The sequence below is a fragment of the Neovison vison genome, chromosome 14 (genome assembly GCF_020171115.1).
Source record: "Neovison vison isolate M4711 chromosome 14, ASM_NN_V1, whole genome shotgun sequence".
Classification (NCBI taxonomy): Eukaryota; Metazoa; Chordata; class Mammalia; order Carnivora; family Mustelidae; genus Neogale; species Neogale vison.
This window is the reverse complement of record NC_058104.1, coordinates 8,275,197-8,292,194: the sequence shown is the minus strand read 5'-3', so window position 1 is coordinate 8,292,194 and position 16,998 is coordinate 8,275,197. Positions and strand designations below refer to the sequence as shown.

At 43.5% G+C, this 16,998-nt stretch overlaps 2 protein-coding genes across 2 annotated transcripts in view; both read right to left on the bottom strand.

Annotated features, from left to right (window-relative positions):
• Positions 1-7,237, bottom strand: part of LOC122895360 (cytochrome P450 3A12-like) — a 48,686-nt gene extending 41,449 nt beyond the window's left edge. The window contains exons 1-2 of the mRNA XM_044232711.1: positions 7,135-7,237; positions 1,588-1,681 (exon numbers count right to left, since the gene is read on the bottom strand). Coding sequence (XP_044088646.1) covers positions 1,588-1,681; positions 7,135-7,205 — 165 coding nt within the window. The 5' untranslated portion in view covers positions 7,206-7,237. The remainder of the gene's footprint in view (positions 1-1,587; positions 1,682-7,134) is intronic.
• LOC122895359 (cytochrome P450 3A12) overlaps positions 1,600-16,998 on the bottom strand; it is a 57,817-nt gene continuing 42,418 nt past the window's right edge. Inside the window, exons 13-14 of the mRNA XM_044232710.1 lie at positions 16,622-16,789; positions 1,600-1,681 (exon numbers count right to left, since the gene is read on the bottom strand). Of these exons, the coding sequence (XP_044088645.1) occupies positions 16,694-16,789 (96 nt within the window). The 3' untranslated portion in view covers positions 1,600-1,681; positions 16,622-16,693. The remainder of the gene's footprint in view (positions 1,682-16,621; positions 16,790-16,998) is intronic.

Sequence of the window (16,998 nt, the reverse complement as noted above, 5' to 3'; positions counted from 1 at the left end):
CTGTATTATTACCTCAGGGCCACGTGGGAAAACAAGAGCTGAGGGAAAGTCAGTGTGGCCTGCACACTCTGAACCCCCAGTCAGCATCCTGTACATTGATCTCAAAGCCCAACTGAAATTCCAATGGATTTAGGAAATTAAGACACCAGTGACCTCTTTTCACCTAGCAAATTTACATAACTCTAAACATGTTGGTTGAGTGAGAAAGTGAGAGATGAGTGAATGAATGATAAGGCAGCTTCACCTTTCACTCATCCAGCTCCACACAGAAAGGGGGGACCAGGCCACCACTCCACAAGGGTGGAGAACAAATTAGAACACTTGATAGGAGTTTTCAGTTTTGTCACTTAAGAAAAAACAATAAAACTTCCTGTCCCTAAGTTTCAGCTGTGATTTTGATGTTCTAATCATGCAAAACAGGGTCCCAGAAATGTGGATCTTGGGGTGCTGGTACTAAGGAGTTGATCTGAGAAAAGTGGAAAGGGATTACTGCTTTTTCAGAGAGAAAAAGTCCGGGGAGGTATTAGACGATATTGGTCACTGAGGGTCTCAGTGGGGAGAAGTGGGATCTGAGAAACAAGCCTCAGGTCTGGGGGAAAGGAACCCCACAGTAGAGAGCAGCCTGCACATGAGACTGCCAGCTCACCCTCTGATAGGATCTCCTAACCTTCAGGGGCAGGGCCTTACATGAGGCGTAGGAGCTACATGAGCCACAATGGCTCCACCAATATCAGTCTGTGTTTCTGCTAGTACATCCCATTAAGTACATTAATTTCTTAATAATTTTGTCAAAGCATCTCTTTTCTAGTGATTTTGTATGCATGGTTCTACCTTTGTGTGAAAAACAGCACATGCATACACACACCTCAATCAAATGTTAAAATACAAAGTCAATAGACAAGCACCACCTCCCCTCAGCAAAACTCCCTCTCTGCTCAACTCACCGAAAAGGTACCCACAATGAAAGTAGAGAAGTAAAGCAGAGAGCTCTGGGTCAACCTCTCAAATCCCCAGAGATGTCACCATTAGCAATGGGGGAGTTAGAGTTTGGAAATAACTGCGGGGGGTTGGCAATTCTTGAGATGGTTCAAGTGTGTGCACATCCCCAAAGGTGAATTTGGGCTGCCCAATAAAATGAAGTTCCAGAGGTATACAGCAAAACAAAAGGTGGCCCAGAGCTTGTACAATGAACAGAAGAGTCTGACTCTAGCATACACAGTTTAATGGACCACTAGCATGGACCCCCTTGATACTTTTCTCCTCATACCAAGTATGGTGATGCCTTCCTGGGAATCTTCACCTGCCAGAAACAAAAGCCTCTTCTTGATGCTCACAAGCTAGAACAGTAAGCCCTGGGTTGAAGCAGCCAGAGAGCTGGTCTGCCCACTGAGGCAAACCCTGAGGCTCCAAACAGCAGAGAATAGAGCCCTGGGGTAGACCTGGCCTTATGCTAGGTGGTGCCTGTGACACCACTTCTGCGAAGTCTGAAACCTAAGTACTTCTCCTGAGGAGGAGAGTATTCACTATGGAGTTAAGCTAGGATTAGCAAATATAAGATGCAAAAGAGGGAGCTCAAACAACACTCACCTTGCGGTAGGCCAGAGCAGTTCCCACAAAAGGCAGAGGTTTTGGCCCAGGAATTCCCAGCTTCTTAAAAAGTCCATGTGTGGAGGTCCCATATCTATGAAGTGAAAGAGAAAGCCAGGTCACAGGAATGGTGCCATAAGCTCTGAGGCTGGCCAGTCACTAACACAGAGCTGGGCAGGCAAGGGAAGGAGGAAACATATAGGCAAGAATAAGAGCGATCCCAATGGCAATAAATATATTGATTCATCATCTCCTTTCCCACCTCCACTGCGAGCCCCACAAAACATAATGATGATTGTGTAAGAGCAGCTGAAATCTTCACGGTCCCAATCCTAAAGTGAAGACTTGATAAGTGTTTCCACACTTGAGTGCTCCTTCAAGGCTCGTGCTGATTTTTTCCAGAAAATTCACTCATGCCTATTTAGTAAATGATTCTTCCATAACTTTCTCTAGGGAGAAGAAAAATTTCTTTCTGTTCCAAAGATGAGATTTTGTTTAGTTATATCCACTCAATAGTAGAGGGTTTGTGAGAGCCTACCATGAAAGTGTGTTGCAGTTTTCTCAGAGACTTTTGTGTTTTCCCTTCCTTGCAGGACCTATCACTGTGTGAGATCTGGTCCTTCTTAAATCTATCTTCATTGAGACACCTTGAACAAGTTTTCTCATTTCTATACAATGTTTCCAAGGCTCCACTGGGCTCATTGAAAAGTGAGATGCTTTCAGCTCCACCCAAGTCTCTGTTTTCAGGCACTCTGGTTCTCTTGAGCTGCAGAGAAGAGGACTGACCTATAGGTGCCCTAAATAATACCATATAAAAGAATCAGCAAGGAAACAATATGTTTCCAAACCATTCTTCCCCTTATGGCATCTGGTCCTTCAACCAGTGTATCAACAGATACACTATTTTTTTTTTCAAGATAGTCACTCGCAAAGCAGTTCATTTACTAATTCTGTGCATCAGCTGTCTCAGAAACCCATTATGGATTGTACAGCCTACAGCAGGCTCGTCTACGATCATCTTTCATGGGTCATGTGTGGAATCCCACAATTAGTGTTCTGGATCCTTGCAAGACTTACACTTACGTATTGCTGAGAGATGGCAGAGTGGAGGAAGAAGACAGGTTGAGGGAAGAAGCTGCCAGAAACCATTTTAATCATAACTTGCTAGTCCTACAAAGCTAAACCCATAGAGGCAAATTAGGAAAGTGTGCTACAAAATAATGTTAGGAAGAAATGGCTCAACAAGCCCTGTAGGTGTTTAAGCTGACTGATAAGGGGCCCTCCAAAGTCCAGATACCTCTAGTCGACAGCAGAATCATGTTATGCAACATAAAATGAGTAATAATAACATATTCCAAGATTAGAATTAAGACCTTTTCTCCTCTTCTCTGGAGGCTAGCCTTAAAGGCACTACAGGTTCCATATACTCTGTACAAATCCAGCAAATCTTATATAATCAAATAATTCCCCAAAATTGCATGAGAGAGCTGGGTTTGAGGAACCAGCAGAGATACCTCAGCCAGGAACAGATGGGTGTTTGGATCCTTCCTCCAGAACAACTGGATGCAGGAACACCAACTTCCAAAGCTGGAGTGGCCTCAACCCACCTCCATTCCTTCCTTGCCTCACCACCACAATTATCAATTCCTGTTTCTGAACATTTGACATGCTCCATGAACTCCCAAGTGAGGCCAAGCAAGTGAGTGATGTGACCCAAGGAATGATGTGGTCTAGTGTCTAAACTCACATGGCTCCATACGAAGGAGCAGAGGGTGGGCTGGGTAAATTTTTCTGATGGTTTCCAGTCTCCCTCTTCTTGGTAAAGTCATGTTGCTTTTGGTACAAATGAGGGAGTTAAAATAAAGCCACTCATGTTTCTTGCCTTTACATTACACTGGCATGTGGAAGGTATTGTCTATAGGCAGTAACACCTGGCATACCAGTGTCTTCTAAGTCTACATGATTGTTTGCCTGGTGGTGACAGTATCCAGGGACAAATCCACTGCCAGTCAGACCTCACACAGTGTGATGTATATATAGTGGTCCTCTCTCTTGGCCTCTAGCAGATGAGATGCTAATCCTGTGATCCCGCAACAATCTTCTGTAGGACAGGATCAAGGAGTATCTCTCAGAGTTCTGCTCTGAAAGAGAAATATTCTCCTACTCCATCCCAGAGTCCTACCTGGATGCTTCTCACATCAGTAATGGCTCACAGTCTCACCACACACCTGTTCAGAGAGGTTTAAATAATCTGCTGGGTCAATGTATTTAAAAAATATACAATCTAGGCCACAGAAGTACGTATGGGTACACCAAATTCATAATGCCAATATTACTCTAGAAGGCTGAGGTTAGATGTGTACCTTTATAGTCACAAAAGCTGAACCAACAACCCTGTTGTATTGTTCAGAAAGAACATGCTGTAAATAGTCTTCTCTCAGTAGAAAACCTATTATTAAATAGAATTAAATTAAACTATATCAATTAATCTTTTGTATGTCTGGTTTCTATCTCATTGATCTCTGCTAATCTTAATTATTTCCCTCCTTGAGCATGGGTCAGGCTGAATTTGTTGTTGATTCACCAGTTATTTAATATGTAAAGATAGTTTTTGTATTTGGGATTTTTCTGGGGTTTTTTGAATGAGGATTGAGTATCTATATATTCCCCCCATAGGACTGCCTTTGCTGTATCCCATAGGTTTTGGCCTGGAGTGTTTTCATGAATTGTTTAAGTTCTTCTTTGATTTCCTTGTTGACCCAAACATTCTTTTTTTTTTTCCAATTTATTTATTTTCAGAAAAACAGTATTCATTATTTTTTCACCACACCCAGTGCTCCATGCAAGCCGTGCCCTCTATAATACCCACCACCTGGTACCCCAACCTCCCACCCCCCCGCCACTTCAAACCCCTCAGACTGTTTTTCAGAGTCCATAGTCTCTCATGGTTCACCTCCCCTTCCAATTTACCCAAATTCCCTCCTCTCTAACGCCCCTTGTCCTCCATGCTATTTGTTATGCTCCACAAATAAGTGAAACCATATGATAATTGACTCTCTCTGCTTGACTTATTTCACTGACCCAAGCATTCTTGAGCAGGGCGGTCTTTAGCTTCCCAGTGTTTTAATTTCTTCCAAACTTGTTCTTGTGTTGGAGTTCCAGTTTCAAAGTACTGCGGTCTGAGAATATGCAGGGGAAAATCTCAGTCTTTTTGTATCAGTTGAGACCTGATTTGTGACCCAGTATACGGTCTATTCTGGAGAAAGTTCCATGTGCACTCGAGAAGAGTGAGTATTCTGTTGTTTCAGAGTGGAATGCTCTGTATATATCTGTGAAGTCCATCTGGTCCAGTGTGTCATTCAAAGCTCTTGTTTCTTTGTTGATTTTCTGCTTAGATGATCTGCCTCTTGCTGAGATGGAGTACTGAGATCTCCTACTATTAATATATTATTGTCAATATATCTCTTTACCTTGGTTAACAATTGGCTTATGTAGTTGGCTGCTCCCAAGTTGCAGGCACAGATATTTACAGCTGTTAGATCTCCTGATTGGATAGACGCTTTAAGAACAATATAGTGTCCTTCTGTATCTCTAACCACAGTCTTTAGCTTAAAATCTAATTTGTCTTATCAGAGAATTGCTACCCCAGTTTTCTTTTGAGGTCTGTTGGAATGAAAGATGGTTCTTCATCCCTTCACCTTCAGTCTGGAAGTATCTATAGGTTCTTTAGAATCTTTTGTAGGGTCTTTCTTTTGTAGAGACTTTTTTAGCATCTTTCGTAGATAGCATATGGATGGGTCCTGTCTTATTATCCAATCTGCAACCCTGTGCCATTTTATGGGAGCATTAGTCCATTCATGTTGAGTGATTATTGAAAGACATGATTTTGTTGTCATCATGTTGCCTGTGAAGTTCTTATGTCTATAGATTGTCTCCATAAATTTCTCTTTTATATCACTCTTGGGGTCTTTCTCCTTTTATAGAACCCCTCTGAATATTTCTTGCAGGGATGGCTCAGTGGCCACATATTCTTTCAGTTTTTGCTGTTCTTGGAAACTCTTTAGCTTTCCATCATTCGAAATAACAGCCTAGCCAGAAAAAGTATTCTTGGCTGCATGTTCTTCTCATTTAGTATGCTGAATGTGTCTTGTCATCCCTTTCTGGCTTGCCAGGTCTCTGTGGACAAGTCTCACATTATTCTGATGTTCCTCCCTCTGTATGAAAGGAATCTCTTCCTCCTTGATCTTGGGGGTTCCTCTCTTCCTCTAGGACATGAATGCTTGTTTCATTCCCCAGAACAGGGAAATTCTCAGCTATGATTTGCTCAAATATATCTTCTAGTCTTCTCTCTCTCCCTCCACCCCCCACCAAATGTTATCACACAGAATATGTGTTGCCACAATACCTGGCATTCCTAGCCTTTCTCTCAGGAAATGAAAATGAGGTTTCCATATTATATGTTCATATCCTCATGATTTCCTATACTTAAAGAATGTGAAATTGAGACGGAGGTCAAATGTGACATCAACAGTCTGTCTCTACCCCCGCTGTGAAACTATGTCCTTTCCCAACCTGTTCCATGATGCTGGAAAACCCACGACTGAAAGGAAGTCCTCTGATAGATGGTTTGATTCTTCCTACTGTAGTATAACATAAAGGTAAAAACAATTTAAAATCCATTAGGTTTTAAAGGTAAAAACAATTTAAAATTGGCTTTCAGGGCTCGGTCACTGACAGATTTCATATCATGAGTAAAGAAATCTCCATACTGATTCAAACCCTCCCAGAGACTGGAAAGAAAAGGTGAGATGAATAAAATATTAAGAAATCTGCCTTGTCTTCTCAACTCTAAAGATGCTCATTTAGGGGTATAGTATGTATATATTATATATTATGTATATTATGGGGGGAGGAGGCTCTGGCCAGGAGAACGGCAGGAAAGAAGGAAGAGCCCAGTCGTGAGAGGAAGGTGAGGCATTTTCAGCCCCCCTGTAAGTCTAGTTGCAACAGGTGCCTTGTATACATCGTGCTTGGCAGTGGAGGGAGGGGAGCAGGAACCACCTAAATGACACAGGCCCCGTCCTTCTACATGCTCTCCATAGTGAACAGAGAGGAGAAGGTGAAAATAATGAGACAAAGACTCCAGCCACTCCCTCAGCCTCCAGAATCCCCACAGCTTGGGAAGGGCTTGAGGACCCCAGAGCACCAGACCTGGTGATTTTACTCTGCCTCTGCCGAATTATGATTGATTAGTCTAGGTCCCAGCTGCTAGTCAATCAGAAGCTCATCCCTAGAAGCAAATAATGTCACTCTACCTCCTGGCTATAGCAATTGGAGTTGGGATGAGGGGGCCACTCCTCCTTCAGATCTGGTGAGGTCAATAATAACCCCTTACCTGTTCCTAACATGTTTGAGGTGCCCAACACTTAAGCAACTTCCCCTTTGTTAACTCTTTTGATCCTCAAAGCAGAAAAGGAAAATGGGGTAGATGCGATTAGCAACCCAGGTCCAGGGTTCCAGAGGCAGTGAGCCTGGACAGTTACTCACAGATAGAGGAGGACCAGGCTGGTAGCCAGGAGAAGCCAGGTTTCCATGGAAAAGCTTGGGATCAGGTCCATGGCCACTTTTCCTCTGTCAATTCTCTCTGCTTCCGTTCAGCAGTGTGTGTTAGTCCTTGCTGGCTTGTGGGTGCGGAGCTTCCCCTCTCACCAGCGGTGATTCAGTGAGGCTGGGATGTATACACTGAAAAGGGGGCGGGGCTGGAGCAACAGCCAGTAGCATGGCCACCTGAGCTCCACCCACAGGTGCTCCCCAGCCATGAGTGCTGACAAAGCATCCTGGACACTCCAAGTCTGACCTTCTGAGAGTTCATACCTTGTGGGAAATCAATAAACAATTCAGTGTTATCAGTTATCTCAAAGGTTACAGAAACTCATTAAAGTCACTGTCCTTGGGGGCGCCTGGGTGGCTCAGTGAGTTAAGGCCTCTGCCTTTGGCCCAGGTCATGATCCCAGGGTCCTGGAATCGAGCCCCGCATCGGGCTCTCTGCTCAGCAGGGAGCCTGCTTCCTCCTCTCTCTGACTGCCTCTCTGCCTACTTGTGATCTCTGTCTGTCAAACAAATAAATTTTAAAAAAGTCACTGTCCTTAGATTTCCAACCTGTCCTTGTCAGCATGGCTCCTTGAACCTCTAAATACTTGAAACCCTTCAAACAAGAATGGACAGATCTACACCTCTTTACTGATATAGTACTCTGTGCCTAGAAATGCCCCTTACACCCTCCACAAGGATCCTCCTCATCCTTTAAACCCATCTCCATAGAATCCCCTCTGTTAGAGTCTTTCCTCCTCAGCATCTTTGAAGAGATATAACCACTTCATCCTCTGGGAAATTTCTGTCCCCCAGTCCCACTTCTATTATTACCTTTTCTACCTTCCAGGCCCTGGACATCTATTAGCCTTACAGAGAGCTTCTCAAGGGCACAGTCTGTGTACTCATCAACATTATGAACCTAGTTCCCCTCGAAGCACCATAAGCTCGGGGACAACCAGAAAGGTTGGTGGTGTTGAGTTGGTAGAGGTGAAATTACTGGGCTCCCTGTGTCCTTGCCTGTGGGTCTTTGGTGACCAGGCGACATTCCTAATGGGAAAGATCTGAGAACATAGTCTGGAAATTATACCAGCTCATTATCATAAGTGTGACCCATGTTCTTTGTCTACAAGGCCTGAGAAACTGGATTATGTGGTATACCTATGGAATCCAGGGGACAATGGAGACCTACAAATAGATAGTTAATGGCTCTTAGTGACTCGGCTGGATAAACACCTGCCTTTGGCTCAGGTTGTGGTCCTGGGGTCCTGGAATTTAACCCCACATCAGGTTCCCTGCTCAACAGGGAGTCTGCTTCTCTCTCTCCCTCTGTCTGCTGCTCTGTCTGCCCATTCTAGTGCGCTCTCTCTCTCTCTCTCTCTCAAGTAAATAAGACCTTTTAAGATTTTGTTTATTTATTTGAGAGAGAAAGAGAGAATGAGAGAGAGAGAGCATTAAAGGAGAGAGGTCAGCAGAAGAAGCAGACTCCCTGCTGAGCATGGAGCCCGATGTGGGACTCAATTGCAAGACTCCAAGATCATGATCTGAGCTGAAGACAGTCGCTTAACCAGCTGAGCCACTCTGGCGACCAACACCAAGCCTTTCTTATTTTACTTGAAAATCAGGCATCTGTGGAAACTAATGTGGCTTTATCCTTGTCCAAAATGCATACTCAGTTATGATGATTTCATAACTAAGTCTAATCTGAGCATCCACCTGCCTTTGTCACCTCACCACCTGCCCCAGCTGGATGGATCTATCCCAACAGTGATAGACTAGTTAGTGCTGGGGGCTGATAAACAGCCAGCACGAACCCAGTGCAAATGGCCTTGTCTGCAAGGGGATAACAGAGGCTTGAGCTTTGCACCCCACCCTTCCCCAGAAAGGAACGCCTGACATGAGGGAACTTGCATCCTCAGAGTTGTACAGAAGGTGTGAAGGAAGATACCGTGTGTCAGAAGAACACCCTAAACACCCCATGGCTCTCATCTACTCTGTCCTGCACTATACGCATCATGTACTTTCCATTCTCTGCTCTAATGCATGGGGCAGAAATATAACTAAGACTCATACATGATTCCGGATGAAGATAGAAGAATCTAATAGATAGCTATGTACAGCCAAAGAAAAGGAACTACGCATCCTCCTCAACAGTGAAAGATTCATCTGCTTTCTCAGTCTTCCTAGATATTGGTCAAAATTGAATCTCAGCTACCATTCAGGGAAGACGTAGGCTCAGATATCAGTGTAGATGGACAGGTTGTCAGAATGTCAGTGATGCAATGAGCCCTGGCTGTCTAATAGTCCCATCCCTCTGTGTCGTGAGCCCATATGGTGCCTCTTCCCAGAAGCTGGGCCTGATTTCTACTAGCCAAGAGAGCTGCTCATGGTAGAGGAACCAGTGTTGTTCTGAAATGATTTGTGCATTACATTCAAATTTCACAGGTCACGATCTCAAGTTTACAAAAATGAAAGCAAGATTATGTGTCTGTTCCTAATTTGTCAAGCTCCCATTCTTTTCTGTAAGGCCAAACTTGATCTTGCCATTTATGGATAACCAGGTGGTATTTAAGTGTTGTTGGCTGGGCCTTGACATTGGTGTGGCAGTGGTGAGGCAAGTGACAAGTCCGTGGACATTCCTGCCATTGGAGGAGGTGGGCTCCTCTCCCACTGTCATTCAGGATTGCTTGGGTTCTATACCTGCTGCATTCAGTCCATGGGCCAAGCACTAAATATTAAAAAGTCAAAATCCTTGCCTTATGAACTTGACACTATAAAGGGATGAGAGACACTAAACAAATAACCACACAACTATCAAGTTATAAATCAAAACCTGCCATAAAGTAATGGTATTTGGTTTATCTGTTGACTTTGCCCAGCCTGATACCTGACCCACACAGGCCCTTTAGAAAGATTCCCTGAATACAAACTCAGAAACAGTTCAACTGGTGGCTGAGACAGGACGAGTTATAGAGTAACCCCAAATGATGCAATGCCATTTCTTTTAGTAGGAGAAGACATGAGTTCAAGTTTTAAATGAAACATAACTAAAAAGGTGAGAGTTCACTGGATGTGGACTATTGACCTTTTTCCTTATCGATTATGTGTAAATGGCTTTTTTTTTCCACGTGAGGATGAGGATCTACTGAGGACATAAATGTTTAGAAACTTCATTTCCGTGCTCGCTTCGGCAGCACATATACTAAAAATAGAAACTTCATTTCCCGGATTCTAATTGGAGCCTGCAGTGTCTGTCTAGCCGTGTAAACACAGGGCAGAGAGCAGGACAACCACACCTCACTTTTCCCCACCTCTGTAGGATCTAAAGAAATTCTAGGATGAGAACCCACTTGTCCTCCTCTCCTAGTGGGCAGACTTTGTCTCTAAACAGATCCATAAGCATAAGGCCTTGTGGGTCAAGCAAACTTAAACTATAAAAGCACCAAACAGTAGGAGTAAGGACAACTCATTCTCTCTTTACCAACACAGTGTTTGAGAAAATTCAGTTGGACTCCTAGGCAGAACTAGGACCAGAGAAGAGAGTGACATTTTCCATTTAAGGGCAAAATTGCCAAATTATCAGTAATTATACAAATAACACACTTGATTTGAACACATTGTTTTAAAAAATAAATATTAATGCAAAGAAATCAAGGAGGGGAATGGTAAGATTCCATCCTTTTGGTGTGTGGGTAACATTCCATTGTGTATCTATACCACTTCTTTATCCATTCATCTATTGATGGACATCTGAGCTTGCATGGAACTAGAGGGTGTTATGCTAAGCAAAATAAGTCCATCAGAGAAAGGGGATTATCATACAGTTTCATTCATATGTGGACTGGGTGGCTCAGTTGGTTAAGCGGCTGCCTTCGGCTCAGGTCATGATCCCAGCGTCCTGGGATCGAGTCCCACATCGGGCTCCTTGCTCGGCAGGGAGCCTGCTTCTCCCTCTGCCTCTGCCTGCCACTCTGTCTGCCTGTGCTCGCTCTCTCTCCCTCTCTCTCTCTGATGACTAAATAAAATCTTTAAAAAAAAAAAAAAGAAACAAAACAGAGGATTGTAGGGGAAGGGAGGGAAAAATAAAATAAGACAAAATTAGGAGAGGAGACAAACGCTTAGAGACTCTTAACCATAGGAAACCAACTGAGGGTTGCTGGAGGGGAGGTGGGTCAGAGATGGGGTCACTGGGTGGTGAGTATTAAGGAAGGTACTTGATGTAATCAGTAATGGGTATTATATGCAACTGACAAATAAATGACCTATTTATCTGGAACTAAAAAGAATAGTCTTTTAAGCCTTGCCGGTCTTGAAAACTCTAAATAAGTCAATCAATGTGGTTTTTTTTAAAGATTTTATTTATTTATTTGACAGACAGAGATCACAAGTAAGCAGAGAGGCAGGCAGAGAAAGAGGAAGGGAAGCAGGCTCCCTGCTGAGCAGAGAGCCCGATGCAGGGCTCAGTCCTAGGACCTTGGGATCATGACCTGAGCCCAAGGCAGCGGCTTTAACCCATTGAGCCACCCAGGCGCCCCAATCAATGTGGTTTTAATTTGAATCTCCCTGATGGCCAGTGATGATGAACATTTTTTCATGTGTCTGATAGCCATTTGTATGTCTTCATTAGAAAAGTGTCTGTTCGTATCTTCTGCCCATTTTTTGACATGATTGTCTGTTCTGTGTGTGTTGAGTTTGAGGAGTTCTTTATAGATCCTGGATATCAACCTTTTGTCTGTACTGTCCTTTGCAAATATCTTCTCCCATTCCGTGGGTTGCCTCTTTGTTTTCTTGACTGTTTCCTTTGCTGTGCAGAAGCTTTTTTGTTGTTGTTGTTCATTATTATGTCTTTTAATTTTTTTTTCAATTTATTTATTTTCAGAAAAACATTATTCATTATTTTTTCACCACACCCAGTGCTCCATGCAAGCCGTGCCCTCTATAATACCCACCACCTGGTACCCCAACCTCCCACCCGCCCCCCCGCCACTTCAAACTCCTCAGATTGTTTTTCAGAGTCCATAGTCTCTCATGGTTCACCTCCCCTATCTATACTTTTAATGCCATTCCGATCAAAATTCACTATGCCTCCATCAAAAAGGATGAATACCCAACTTTTGTAGCAACATGGACGGGACTGGAAGAGATTATGCTGAGTGAAATAAGTCAAGCAGAGAGAGTCAATTATCATATGGTTTCACTTATTTGTGGAGCATAACAAATAGCATGGAGGACAAGGGGCGTTAGAGAGGAGGAGGGAATTTGGGTAAATTGGAAGGGGAGGTGAACCATGAGAGACTATGGACTCTGAAAAACAATCTGAGGGGTTTGAAGTGGTGGGGGGTGGGAGGTTGGGGTACCAGGTGGTGGGTATTATAGAGGGCACGGCTTGCATGGAGCACTGGGTGTGGTGAAAAAATAATGAATAATGTTTTTCTAAAAATAAATAAATTGGAAAAAAAAGTATAGATTGCTCTAGGCAGTAGAGACATTTTAACAATGTTTATTCTTCTGACCCAAAAGCATGGAATGGTCTTCCATCTTTTTGTGTCTTCTTCAATTTCTTTCATGAGTGTTCTATAGTTCCTCGAGTACAGATTCCTTATCTCTTGTTTAGGTTTATTCCCAGGTATCTTATGGTTCTTGGTGCTCTAGTAAATGGAATTGATTCTCTAATTTCCCTTTCTGTATTTTCATTGTTAGTGTATAAGAAAGCCACTGATTTCTGTACATTGACTTGACAGGGATGGAGCCCAAATGTCCAAATGAACATGGTCTCTAGAGGACTGAGGCTAATACAGCTACGAAAGTAAAGGCCAACATTGATTATGAGCTCGCTGCATGCTCCATGGTATGTTTTCCAAAGACCTCACACACATCATCTGGTTTCATCATCATGTCAGATAGGCACCGGTATTCTGCCCCTATTTTACACAATCTGAGGTACTAAGTACCAAGGCAGGAAGGTGTTAATTAACTCCAGGTTACCCGTAAAAGTCTCTATAGAGGAGGAGTGTACCAGACTCCAGTCGCTGGGCAACATACTCATCCCCAGTTGCTGGCAGTATTCACTCTTATGAGCTCAAACTGCCCCTTTCTCTGGAGAATTGCCCTTGGCCAAACTGAATCCACTTCACCAAGGAGTTCTTGCCTTCTGGGGGCAGGAGGGCAGTCTATGACCCACTGATGGGGTACAAAATACCAGTGACTACTTCACAGTGATATCAACTCTGTAATATAGTTTTGACTTCAGAGCTCTCCATGCCCTGCCCTACCCAGCTCCCCTCAATCCTTTCTCTTGAGAGCACTTCCTTAGTAGACCATTTGTTCTAGAACCCCCACCTCAGGCTCTACTTTTAGGGACCTGACCTGAGATAATGACAAAGCCCAGGCTAACTTGTGTATATTGGCATTCAGCTAAGGGGCACACAGGTGCTGAAATGTGGCCCAAACCTTGTGGGCCCAGCTATGCAAAAGGGGTACCTTTTATTCATTTACCCAAGGTCACTGATTGGTCTAGACTCAGCCCTGGACTGAGCTGGGATTCAAACCCCAAGAGCTCCAGCCTCAGAGTTCCCCATCTCTCAATCACTATGTTTATTAAATAATACAAGTCAGACAACAACAAAGAACGGAGAGAAATGTGTGGTCTCAAGCTGTTTTGATGACCCTCTCCTCCTGAAAACAATCACAGCCTTCCAGAAGAGTCTCTTCCAAGAACTATGTTCCTGATATATCTCAGAGTAATTGCTGACACGGTATTTCATAATCCCCTGTAATCTATGAAAGTCAGGAATTAGAAGCTGACAATTTTGCAAATAACAGTCAGATCTTTCAATTTCCCTAACAGCCCCATAATGCCCTTCATAGCAGAAGGACACTGCTCACACACTGAAGTTACATATCACCCTTCTTTAGTCTCTTTTGTTCAGTCTGGAACATTTCCTTACTTTGTCTCTGGTTTTTGTGGGAAAAAAAAAAATCCAGCAAGCAAGTTGAACATCTAATCGGCTTTGTTAAGCAATTCATGCACAGACACCATCCCACCTGCCAACTCGACAGATGCTCCCAGGATGTGTACAAATGCAGGGTTTTCTAGGGAGCAGAGTGGGGCAGGAAGAGCACAGAGGGAAAAGGAAGCATTGCTTCAGGACAGGACACCTTCATTCTGAGGGATGGACTTGCAGGGTTTCTATCTCGCAGATGACTCACTAGTGCACATCAGGAAATTTCAGACAGACTCTTGAAAGGTCCCCTTCCTGGGATAGGTTGATCCACAGTTGTTTGTTGTGAGGTGGGGTTGGGGGCCAGTGACTCCAATCCTGGCTTGTGCTTTCTTTTGTATTGCTTTTTTATTGCTTTCAGGGCCATTACATTGTAGAAGATTACACACCAGTTACAAATTAGGGGTAGATATTCCTTTATTCAGGTCTGTCTCACAATTCAGGGGATTTCTTTTCAGGTTTGCCTCCTTGGCAAGTATATCCGAGAGGGGACGCTGGGTTCCTCTCACAGCAACCTCTCTGGTGATGCTCCATCCCTTCCTCCTGTTCCTGATGATGCTCACTGGTCTGCTGGGTCTCTGCTCTGTGAGATGCTCTTTCTTCAAGAACTCGTGGGTGTCTGAGCTGTAGTACTTTGAAACTGTGGGTGTCCTCATCAATTGTAATCTGTTCCTACATTTCTGTCCACCTGTGTGTACTCGAGTGTCCAGTTTTATTCAATGGGCTATAATCTCTTCCTGTCGTTAGTTATCATGATGCCCAAATCATGCTTGAGGGGTGGATGAGACTCCACATGTTTGCTCTGTGTCCTATGAACATGTACCCATCATTGCGGAGCACAAGATGCTCCTAGCTCATCATGTTCTCTCCCATTCTGGAATCAGTCATTTCTCTGAAAAGCCCTAGTTCCCTTCAGTGGAAAATGACATTTGGGAGCCAAGATCTGGGCAGTAGGTATGCTCTTTGCCCTTACCACGTGACGGTTTCTAATACTGTCCATGGAGAGGGGTAGGGGATATGTGTTCTGGCACACACACAGACACACACACACATTTCTATCTCTCTACCAATCTATCATCTATCCATAGGAAAGCACAACATTACATTGACACACTCACTTCCCGTCTCTGAATACACAGGCTTCATTTGGCTTTCTCTCTTTCCAAATCAGTGACTCCCTTCTCCAACAGTGAGAAAGTCCTGACACCATTTAGTGGTAATATATTTACTTATTTGATCAATTCCGCATTATGTAACTAACCCTCACTCTATCCCTTAACACTCATGTATCACCCCCACCATGCTACTTGGGTTCTCCATACTGTACTTGGGCTCCAAGGGCTCCTTCAGACCAACCCGTTGTGTGGGCACCCCTCTCATCTAGCTTGGGCTCCCACACCCATGCCAGCTTCCTTTTCCATGTATACACCCTCCCCACCCCACTCAGTCACTAACTTAGAGTCACTGTGACTCTATTCTGTGCCTTTGACACCCAGTGTGGGGCTGCCCACCTGGATGTGCCCTACCGATGGCATTAGGACTGAATTATCCATAAAGGAAAGGCAAAGGAAGAGGCCAGGAGAGGAGATAGATGGGGTTGGAGGGGAGGGAAGAAATAGGAAGAATGCTATGCAGCTCCTCATACCAACTGAAATGGACAAATGCTTTTAGCCTTCCTGCCAAGTCAACCAGCCAATCAACCACATCTGATTCAACGTTCATTCTGTCAGGACAGTTGGGAGCTGAGGCTAGAACACAAAGAGAAAGCATGTCCTCTGCCTACCAGAACATCAGAGCAGATGAGATGAAAACTAATCATATGATACTAAGTGCCTCAATTGAGAGTTACAAAAAACATGTGCTCCAAAACCTGTAGAATTCAATTGTGAATAGACCTTCTGACCAATGGGCAAAGTCACAATGGATTTACTCTCACTTATCTTAATATACCACACTGGAGTTATGAATGAGCTCCACCCACCCAGCAACTATAATGATCAAAACATTCAGTCACTGGCTCTCACTCATTGTTCTATGGATCCCCCTTTAATGTGCACAAATCTATCAGCTCAGAGTTTTGAAAGTGATGTTGATTGACTTGCTCAGTGTGATATTTAATGCAGCATGTTCAAAATAAGACATGTGATAGATATATTACTACCATAGTCATGACAATAAGTCTTATTTTCATTAAAGTAGGCTGATAAAATTATTGAGAAAGTTTTATTCTTGATCAGGGGAACAGATGGTACTAACTGGGGGTAGTCTGTGTGAACAAGACAGGCTGAGTCTATATCTCTGGCACTTATTGGTCACCTCCTTCCCTCTCCACAATACAGAATGCTCTATACAGACACCAAAAAGGCTAAATGAAGGTATGGAAGCCCTAGTCATCTGTCACAGGCTATAGATGCAGGCCATCTTCATTTCTGGGTTTTACTCACAAAGGAAATTGAGGTCTCTGGTGATCTGGGATACAGCTTCTTGAAGAACAAAGGGGAAGTCCATAGGGAAAGTCAGGCTCCACTCACACTGCCATCTCTTGGCTCAACCTTGAGAACAATGGGTTTTTCTGGTTGAAGTAACCCTTGAATATTTAATTTCATGGGAATCTGCAACAGTTAAACAAGCATATGAGAACCAACAAATGAAATCCCACGAACAACAGAAGCAAAGAAGGCAAGATACATGAAGGACAATGATGTATTACAAACATATAAATACTATTATTAGATTTATCTATCTCTGATTCTTTAAAAATACTCTGTAAGCTGTCAAGACTGGAGCATGAAAGCATTCAGCCATCACTCATTCAACAGAA